Source organism: Anomaloglossus baeobatrachus, chromosome 2 (assembly GCF_048569485.1).
Source record: "Anomaloglossus baeobatrachus isolate aAnoBae1 chromosome 2, aAnoBae1.hap1, whole genome shotgun sequence".
NCBI classification, from domain to species: Eukaryota; Metazoa; Chordata; class Amphibia; order Anura; family Aromobatidae; genus Anomaloglossus; species Anomaloglossus baeobatrachus.
Window position 1 is genome coordinate 657,763,030 of NC_134354.1, and position 10,413 is coordinate 657,773,442.

At 43.8% G+C, this 10,413-nt stretch overlaps 1 protein-coding gene across 4 annotated transcripts in view; it reads left to right on the forward strand.

Moving 5' to 3' along the window:
• LRP1 (LDL receptor related protein 1) overlaps positions 1 to 10,413 on the forward strand; it is a 494,504-nt gene that overhangs the window by 254,146 nt on the left and 229,945 nt on the right. For all 4 annotated transcript variants that reach the window (XM_075337062.1, XM_075337061.1, XM_075337063.1 and 1 more), the window contains 3 exons: positions 1,983 to 2,205; positions 2,412 to 2,601; positions 6,945 to 7,070. In XM_075337062.1, coding sequence (XP_075193177.1) covers positions 1,983 to 2,205; positions 2,412 to 2,601; positions 6,945 to 7,070 — 539 coding nt within the window. The remainder of the gene's footprint in view (positions 1 to 1,982; positions 2,206 to 2,411; positions 2,602 to 6,944; positions 7,071 to 10,413) is intronic.

Here is a 10,413-nt window from a genome sequence, read left to right on the forward strand (position 1 = left end):
CTCTGATCCTGAATTTTTTTTTTGTAATCTCAAAGACCCCTAAAAAGATTTTTTTTTTTTCATTCTCTTGTACCAGATCTTCACTTCAGTGGCTCTATCTTTCCATCTTTAGTGTCTCCATCTTTGTTTACACTCTTCTCTTAAGGTACCGTCACACTAAGCGACGCTCCAGCGATCCAACCAGCAACCTGACCTGGCAGGGATCGCTTGTGCGTCGCTACACGGGTTGCTGGTGAGCTGTCACACAGGCAGATCTCGCCAGCAACCAGTGACCAGCCCCCAGCCAGCAGCGACACGTGGAAGCGATGCTGCTCTTGGTAACTAAGGTAAATATCGGGTAACCAACCCGATATTTACCTTGGTTATCAGCGCACACCGCTTAGCGCTGGCTCCCTGCACTCCTAGCCAGAGTACACATCGGGTTAATTACCCGATGTGTAGTCCAGCTACGTGTGCAGGGAGCAGGGAGCCGGCACTGACAGCGTGAGAGTGGCGGACGCTGGTAACGAAGGTAAATATCGGGTAACCAAGGAAAGGGCTTCTTGGTTACCTAATGTTTACATTGGTTACCAGCGTCCGCAGAAGCCGGCTCCCTGCTCACTGCACATTCAGTTGTTGCTCTGTCGCTGTCACACACAGTGATCTGTGCTTCACAGCGGGACAGCAACAACTAAAAAATGGTCCAGGACATTCAGCAACGACCGGCGGCCTCACAGCAGGGGCCGGGTTGTTGTTGGATGTCACACACAGCAACATCGCTAGTAACATCGCTGCTACGTCACAAAAGTCGTGCCTCAGCAGCGATGTTGCTTAGTGTGACAGTACCTTTAGTGTGTAGGCACCCCTGCCCCTCGATCACTGCTTCCACAAAACGCAACCGATATTAACATAATCTACCATCCACGTACATTTGATAGTGCAGAGCGCAGTAGTGGAGATGACTTCATCGCAGGTCGCTGTGCTCTGCACTATCAATTCTTCTTTAGACTGACTGATCTCATGTGTACCTCTACCTATGCAAAGCACAGCAGCCAATGACAAAGCCATCTCCACTGCTGAGCTCTGCATAGGTATCTATTCATACAAGCTCAGTCAGTCCAATGAATTGCTTGGCGCTCTTGCACTGAGGTTTCAAGGCAGCTGGGAAGAGAGTCGGCTTGCATCTAGTTGTGTTTTTGTTCTGACCTGGTCATCAGTTTCTGCACAGAGAAACCATCGCCTAGGTCGGCTTGTACTTGCTTAATGTAGAATGAGGATCTTGACATCTCTGCAGCACTGCAAATTCTGACAATGAGTATTTTACATACTGTTAGGATTCCACTGCCTAGATAATAATAATGATGATAATGATAATAATAATAATAATGATAATAATAAATTACCTGGACAACTCCTTTAGGTCTGTTGTGCAGTTCCTTCATTTTGGCATCTTAAAGTATCACTCCAGCGTTTTGTTTTTTTTCCTTGCTCCCCGTTAAGTGGTGCATTAAATGAAAGTCCACTGCCCCGCCATATACTTCCTTCTGGTGTCTTCATCTTTTTCCAGCATCGCTCCGGTCGGTCTCCTGTGATTTATGTTCTGCTGGCAGCTCAGTGCATTTCTGAGAGACTCATTCTGGCTTTGTTCTGGTTCTCATAGAGATCCATTGAAACTTTGCGACGTAACTTCTGACTACCGATCAGTCAGAAGATAGAGAGAGACACAAGGTGGCTCCATAGGACTAGAGTGGCAACGAAAAACGATAAAGCCGCCAGAAGGTGAATGTATATGACCGTTGTAGGGAATATTTAAAGCGCCACTCCAGCTCAGGAAAGAAAAAGTATACAGGAGTGGTGCATTAAGGTATGTTGGTCTTCTGACAGTAAGAATGGGCAACAGCACCAAGTTTTTAGAGTCTCATTACTCAAACCAATGTAGCCATAGGATACAGTTTCTATAGATCATATGTGGCTCAATTCTTCATTAAATCTTTGTTCTTAAGTTGGATGTACTGGACTGATTGGGAAGAAGATCCTAAAGATAGCAAACGTGGAAAGATCGAAAGGGCATGGATGGATGGCTCTAACCGGAACGTCTTTGTCACATCTAAGGCGGTTCTCTGGCCTAATGGACTGAGCATTGACATTCCCAGAAAGATTTTGTATTGGGTAGATGCCTTTTATGACCGCATCGAAATGGTATACCTCAATGGCACTAGTCGAAAGGTAGGAATTGTCTCTGTAAACGCATGATTTCCCAAGTTATAAATTTGTCCCATAAAGACAGTATTACTTGGTCGGCTCTTCACTCCGTACCCGAGTCTTTGTCATTATGTCTGAGAGAGTCCTGCCATCACAATTTATTTGTCCACTTTTCTTTTAGTTTGTTCTCAACGGGAGATGAAAATTTTATGTATTTTTTTCCCTTTTAGGCAGTATATGAAGGCACAGAGCTGAATCACGCTTTTGGTCTCTGCCACTACGGTAGCTACCTCTTCTGGACAGAATACAGGAGCGGTAGCATTTACCGATTAGATCAAGTCACAAAAACAGTCACTCTACTGAGAAACGAGAGACCACCAATCTTTGAGATCCGAATGTACGACGCTCAGCAGCAGCAAGGTGAATGTCCTAACCCTCGGAAATCAAAGGCAGAGTAATGTTTGTATTGTTTTTCTTGTACATTATGCTTGGGCCTAGATGTGAGTAACCTGTGTATTGAGATAATTAATGATGGTATTTGCTACGCTTAATGGTAGTATTGGCCCAAGTGTTAGTGATTCATCAGACTGGGCTTTGCTTACAATGAAAGCCCTGTGCAGTGTGAAGAGAATGGTGGACTTTGTCGTAGTCTCTAAGCCACTTCATTGTTCTTCAGCTGTCTGGATTGGAGTGTTTTCCCTACGCCTATTGTTATAAAGAGTGTGTGCATTTACTCACACACATATGTGTTGTTTATATCCGTATAAAACATTTTTTCCATTCTCTAAATGGGTTATCCACTAATCGGACAATTCTCAATCACCATATTTGCCCCTACCATTTAAATAACACTAAAGGGGGCTTTACACGCTACGATCTCGTTAATGTTTGGTCGCCGGGGTCAAGTTGTTAGTGACGCACATCCGACGTCATTAACGATATCGCAGCGTGTAATACTTACCAGCGACCTTAGGCGACCTCTAAAATGGTGAAAATCGTTCACCATGGAGAGGTCGTCCCAAAGTCAAAAATCGGTAAGGGTTGTTTAGCGTTGTGGTTCATCGCTCATGCGGCAGCACACATCGCTATGTGTGACACCGCATGAGCGAGGAACGTCTCCTTACCTGCCGCCGGGCCCAATGAGGAAGGAAGGAGGTGGGCGGGATGTTACGTCCTGCTCATCTCCGCCCCTCTGCTTTGATTGGCCGGCCGCTTAGTGACGTTGCGGTGACGTCGCTGTGATGCCGAACGTCCCTCCCCCTTGAAGGAGGGATTGTTCGGCAGTCACAGCGACGATGCCGACCAGGTATGTGTGACGCTGCGTAGCGATAATGTTCGCTACGGCAGTGATCACAAACAATCGCATGCGCGACGGGGGCGGGTACTTACACGGTCGCTATCGCTAGAAATTGCTAGCGATATCGCTACCGTGTAAAGCCCCCTTAATTCTCACCTCCGTTTCCAGCTGTATTCAAAGGATGTTGGCACTCACTCTCCCAGGGCTCACATGACGTTGTTACGTCGCACAAGCCCTGTGCTCAATCACCGCTGGCTTCGCTCTCTCTGTCTTTGGACTTATTAAACCTCAAGATGAGGTGAGCGGCAGCCACAGCTATGACTCCCTCTTGATGTTCTGTTTGTCTGAAGGTGGGGAGTGTGAAGGCAGTACTGTTTGGGCGCAGGGCTTGAATGATGTAACAATGTCAAGTGAGCCCTGGGAGAGCGAGTGCTGACGCCACTGAAACGGTGCCGGCATCGGAGGTGAGGATAAGTGTTATTTCAATGGGGGAAACACTCTGAGACGTGGTTGTCCAAATAACGGATAAACCCTTTAAGCTTCATGTGATTGTTTTCCATCAGTAAGGCTATTTTCACACGTTGAGATAATTTCTGTGAATCCGCAGACAGCACCTTCATGTGTAACTTGCAGATTCGTTGCTGATTTGGCTGCAGATTTCACCCTGCTCCATTTACTAAGCAATGAATAGGGGGAAATCCGCAATAAAAATCCACAAACTAATGAGCATGCTGCACATATGATATTTGCACAAGGCTCTGATTTTCCAGCAATTTTTTTTTTTCCCCACAACATTTGATTGGTTTTTTTTTTTGCTTTTTTTTTTTTTTAAATTCCAAACATTTAAACTGCTGTGGATTTAGTGTGGAATCCGCACTGGGAAAATACAACAAATCTGCCACTTATGAACTTGGCCTAAGGCAGGGGTCTCAAACTCTGCTGGGTGTATGGGCCACACAGAGGAGAAAAATAATTTGGGGGGCCGCATTCTTTGCGGGACAAAGTGACATTTTTTTTGGTACCATATATATTTTTTTACACACCTTTGGATCACTTATTTTCAACATTTTTCACTTGTTTATTATAACAAATGTGCACATTCTTTGGTTAAATATAAAAAACAAAAAAAAAACATTTTGATGGTAAAAACAAAATCATGTTTTATTTTGTTTTTTGTTTTTTTTTACATTTTATCCCTTTCTTGTAACTAATAGTCTTACAATTATCACTATATAGAAATTTTGGCCAACATCTTTTAGTAGTGTTCCCCATCCTATAATAATGACCCCAGCCTTGTCCCTATTCTATAGTAATGTCCCCGTCCAATAGTATTATGCCCATCCTTGTAATGTCCCCATCTTTTAGTAATGTCCCAAGCCTTGTCCCCATTCTATAGACATGTGCCCACCTTGTCCCTATCCTATAGACATGTGCCCACCTTGTCCCCATCCTATAGTCATGTGCCCACCTTGTCCCCATCCTATAGACATGTGCCCACCTTGTCCCCATCCTATGGACATGTGCCCAACTTGTCCCTATTCTATAGTAAGGTGCCCACCTTGTCCCCATCCTATAGACATGTGCCCACCTTGTCCCCATCCTATAGACATGTGCCCACCTTGTCCCCATCCTATAGACATGTGCCCACCTTGTCCCCATCCTATAGACATGTGCCCACCTTGTCCCCATCCTATAGACATGTGCCCACCTTGTCCCCATCCTATAGACATGTGCCCACCTTGTCCCTATTCTATAGTAAGGTGCCCACCTTGTCCCCATCCTATAGACATGTGCCCACCTTGTCCCCATCCTATAGACATGTGCCCACCTTGTCCCCTTCCTATAGTCATGTGCCCACCTTGTCCCTATTCTATAGTAATGTACCCACCTTGTCCCCATCCTATAGACATGTGCCCACCTTGTCCCCATCCTATAGACATGTGCCCACCTTGTCCCTATTCTATAGTAATGTGCCCACCTTGTCCCCATCCTATAGTCATGTGCCCACCTTGTCCCCATCCTATAGACATGTGCCCACCTTGTCCCTATTCTATAGTCATGTGCCCACCTTGTCCCTATTCTATAGTCATGTGCCCACCTTGTCCCCATCCTATAGACATGTGCCCACCTTGTCCCCATCCTATAGACATGTGCCCACCTTGTCCCTATTCTATAGTAATGTGCCCACCTTGTCCCTATTCTATAGTAATGTCCCCATCCTGTAGTAATGGGTGGTGGGGGCAGTGGCGGCGGCCTGTGAAAGGGGGCGCTATAATTTACCGAGCGCTGTCGGCTTCCACCCATGGACGCTGGAGTGAAGCTGAGGGAGCGGTCTCCAGACCCAGATCCACAGTGATTGGAGAGACCGGCCTTGTGACCGATCTCTCCAATCAGAGCTGGGGGCGGGTGAAACTGAGGTCACCCAGCTCCAGCCAATGATCGGTGCTACAGTTGCACTGATCAGGGCTGGATTTCAATGTTATAGCCATTTTCAATGGCTGAAACATTACAGTGGCTGTGATTGGCTGACGAACGCCGCACAGCCAATCACAGCCTCCGTAGGTTCGTAGCCCCTCATGAGGCTCCCTTAGTAAGGTATATTTGCTATTTGCAATGCAAACAGCGATCGTAGCCACCGGGGCTGCGATTTCACCATGACGTACTGGGGTATGTCATGTGTCCTTAAGTACCAGGGAGCCATGACGTACCCAGACCCAGTACGTCATAGGTCACTAAGGGGTTAATGTGCAGTCCTTCACATACACAAAAAATAAAAAAACACCATTCTTCTCACCTGTCCCGCGTTCCCTCGGCTCCTCACCTCTACTTCTCGCTGTCTGCAGGCCGTGCCCCGGTGACTGCCCCTGGCAGCGATTTATCTCAGATGAAGGTTTTGCCGGCGCAGCGCACGCACAGTCTTTGCCTCTGAGAGCGCAGCGCCGGCAAAACACTCATCTAACAAAGTGCAGACAGTGGCTGCGGCCCCTGCACCGGCCGCAATAGTGAACAGGGAAACGGGCCCGCGGGCCGCGTATTTGAGACCCCTGGCCTAAGGTGTGAACTTCATGACTGTAGAAGTCAATAAAGACCATGACTCAGATTTTTAATTTTTTTTAAATTTTTTTTGTTTGTTTTTCACCTAAAAGCTAATGGTGCTCCGTTCTGTTTCACTCTAACCATTTATATTGTTTCAATTTCAGAACTGTTCTCCCCATAAAATAGATAAAAGGCAGCGCTGAAGGAAATATCCATAGGCTCTACTATTGAGAATAGTTCTTCTTTAGCTTAGTATACTTCTCACGTTTAGTAGCCATTAGTATCTCGTATTGGAGAAGCGAGTAATGTTTGTTGTAATATTGCCACTTTTTGAGACTAATTTTCTAATTTGTTTTGATTTATGTTTGTTGTGTTATCACATTGCTAAAAACTCATTTTTTCAATTGTTTTTTTTTTTTTTAATTTAAAGTGGGCTCCAATGCTTGTCGTGTAAATAATGGTGGGTGTAGTAGCCTCTGCTTGGCAGTGCCTGGGAGCAGACAGTGCGCTTGTGCTGAAGACCAGATTCTGGATGAGGACAATGTCACCTGTAAAGGTAAAGCTCTAGAAGGGCTCAACTCAAGGAACAAATATAATGGAAGTCAATGATTGAGCAGTTCAGCTCTCCGCCCACATACAGCCAGCCATATACAGAGCATTTGCGGGGGGTGGGAGGGTGTTTTTTTTGTTGACACACTATATCCAAAAACGTTGTTGTAACCCCCAGTTTCACCCATTGAAAGACTGCTAATGGCTCTCCCTGGGGTGCCTGCACACATCATGCAGTGAGCGAGCCTGTGCTTTGTGGTTGTTGTTTCATGGCCGAAACAGCCGAGCACCCACAATACTCAGCCGAGTACCCGAACACCTTGAAGCAGTGGTGGGTACGCTCGCAAAACATTACTTATTAGAAATACTTTCTGATCTCAAGAACGAAGAGCTTTTTACTTCTGTAGTTCACTGCTTATGATACCTTCTTTATTTCTTTCTTTTTATATAGCGCTAACATATTCCGCAGCGCTTTACATACATCAGGAACGCTGTCCCAATTGGGGCTCACAATCTAAATTCCCTATCTGTATGTTTTTGGAGTGTGGGAGGAAACCGGAGAACCCGGAGGAAACCCACGCAAACATGGGGAGAACATACAAACTCCTTGCAGATGTTGGGCATGCGATTGTAAGCGCTTCACTACAGAGCTTGCAGGCACTACCCTGAAGCTGGCTGTTTCATTACTTCTTCCAGCCTCCTTGCCCCTGTGCCCCCCAAATGTTGTGCGTTTCTGTTGTAAGATCATGGGAATAATCCTACAAGAGAGCCCCTACCCCGATCTGTCATTCATATGAATGGATAGAATATAATGGTACATTTCCTTCAGTGGTCAGATGGGGGTTAGGCAATTATTAGATCAAATGTTACTTTCACAACATAACTCTTTTTAAGTAAATAAATTGTTATAATTTATATGTAACTTTTGCTTTTTTTTTTTTTTGCAATTTAACTCTGAATTCTAGTTCTAATATTGGTAAAGCCTTGCTTGTACGAAATAGTGCTTGTACTTATTCTGCCAGACCACAATGCTTGAGCACGCAGCAATAGCCGCCCATGATAATGGGTTTGGATATTCTGACTGCACTCCGGCCACCAATTCAAGCGAAGCCTTTAATTTTGCAGTGACCTAGATGCATAAATAAAAGCTGGTGAATGCCCGGCATTGCTGAGTGTTATTGATTCACTGCATAATACATTATGGGGGTACATTGTTTATCAGACGTTGCTTGATTGAAAAGAGACACCTTTCTGATTTTCCTGACAAAATGGTCAGTGGGGAAGAGAAGATGTTCCACTTGAGCACTTTCTGACGAAGATTAACACCACCTTTGTGAAACATAGCAATTGATTTTATACGTATATGTATGTATGTATATACACACACACACACACACACACACACACACACACACACACGTGTGTACATATGTATGTATATATATATATATATATGTATGTATATGTGTGTATATATATATGTGTGTGTATGTATGTCTGTGTATGTATATATATATAATATTTATATATGTGTGTGTGTATATATATGTGTATATATATATATATTATAAAATATATATACAGTACCTTGCAAAAGTATTCTGCCCCCTTGAATTTTTCAACCTGTCCCACATTTCAGGCTTCAGACATAAAGATAAAAAATTATTATTCGTCCCCTTTACTTTCAGTGCAGCAAACTCACTCCAGAAGTTCATTGAGGATCTCTTAATGATCCAATGTTGTCCTAAATGACTGATGATGATAAATATAAGCCACCTGTGTGTAATCAAGTCTCCATATAATGCACCTGCTCTGTGATAGTCTCAGTGTTCTGTTTAAAGCACAGAGAGCATCATGAAGACCAAGGAACACAACAGGCAGGTCCGTGATACTGTTGTGGAGAAGTTTAAAGCCGGATTTGGTTGCAAAAAGATTTCCAAAACTTTAAACATCCCAAGAAGCACTGTGCAAGCGATCATATTGAAATGGAAGGAGTATCATACCACTGCAAATCTACCAAGACCCGGTCGTCCATCCAAACTTTTATCTCAAACAAGGAGAAGACTGATCAGAGATGCAGCCAAGAGGCCCATGATCACTCTGGATGAACTGCAGTGATCTACAGCTGAGGTGGGAGAGTCTGTCCATAGGACAACAATCAGTTGTACACGGCACAAATCTGGCCTTTATGGAAGAGTGGCAAGGAGAAAGCCATGTCTCAAAGATATCCATAAAAAGTGTTGTTGGAAGTTTCCCACAAGCCACCTGGGAGACACAACAAACATGTGGAAGAAGGTGCTTTGGTCAGATGAAACCAAAATCGAACATTTTGGGCACAATGCCAAACGATATGTTTGATGTAAAAGCAACATAGCTCATCACCCTGAACAAACCATCCCCACTGTCAAACATAGTGGTGGCAGCATCATGGTTTGGGCCTGCTTTGCTTCAGCAGGGACAGGGAAGATGGTTAAAATTGATGGGAAGATGGATGGAGCCAAATACAGGACCATTCTTGAAGAAAACCTGTTGGAGTCTGCAAAAGACCTGAGACTGGGACGGAGATTTGTCTTCCAACAAGACAATGATCCAAAACATAAAGCGAAATCTACAATGGAATGGTTCACAAATAAACGTATCCAGGTGTTAGAATGGCCAAGTCACAATCCAGACCTGAATCCAATCAAAAATCTGTCTAAAGAGCTGAAAACTGCTGTTCACAAACGCTCTCCATCCAACCTCACTCAGCTCCAGCTGTTTGCAAAGGAAAAATGGGCAAGAATTTCAGTCTCTCGATGTGCAAAACTGATAGACACATACCCCAAACGACTTGCAGCTGTAATCGCAGCAAAAGGTGGCGCTACAAAGAATTAACTGAAAGGGGCCAAATAATATTGCACGCCCCAATTTTCAGTTTTTTACAAAAATTTAAAATAAGCAATAAATATCGTTCTATTTCACAATTGTGTCCTACTTGTTGTTGATTCTTCACCATAACATTACAATTTTTATCCTTGTTTGAAGCCTGAAATGTGGGAAAAGGTTGAACATTTTTTATATATATATATATATAAAAATATATATATAATATATATATATACACACACACACCTTTTTTTTTTTTCTTGATAATTGTGGGTGTTATTTTTTAGAAATGTTTTTGTCTAGAAATAAATTATATATATATATATAATATATACTATACATTTCAATCAATGTGCTAGTCTCATTCATAGACAGAGAATGTTCAAGCTGAATGTCGAGATCATATAATATCATTAGTTGTAAGTGGCCTTCGTCCTTGGCTGCAGATGTGGACCTGGATATGTGCGATCAGCAGTTTACTTTAT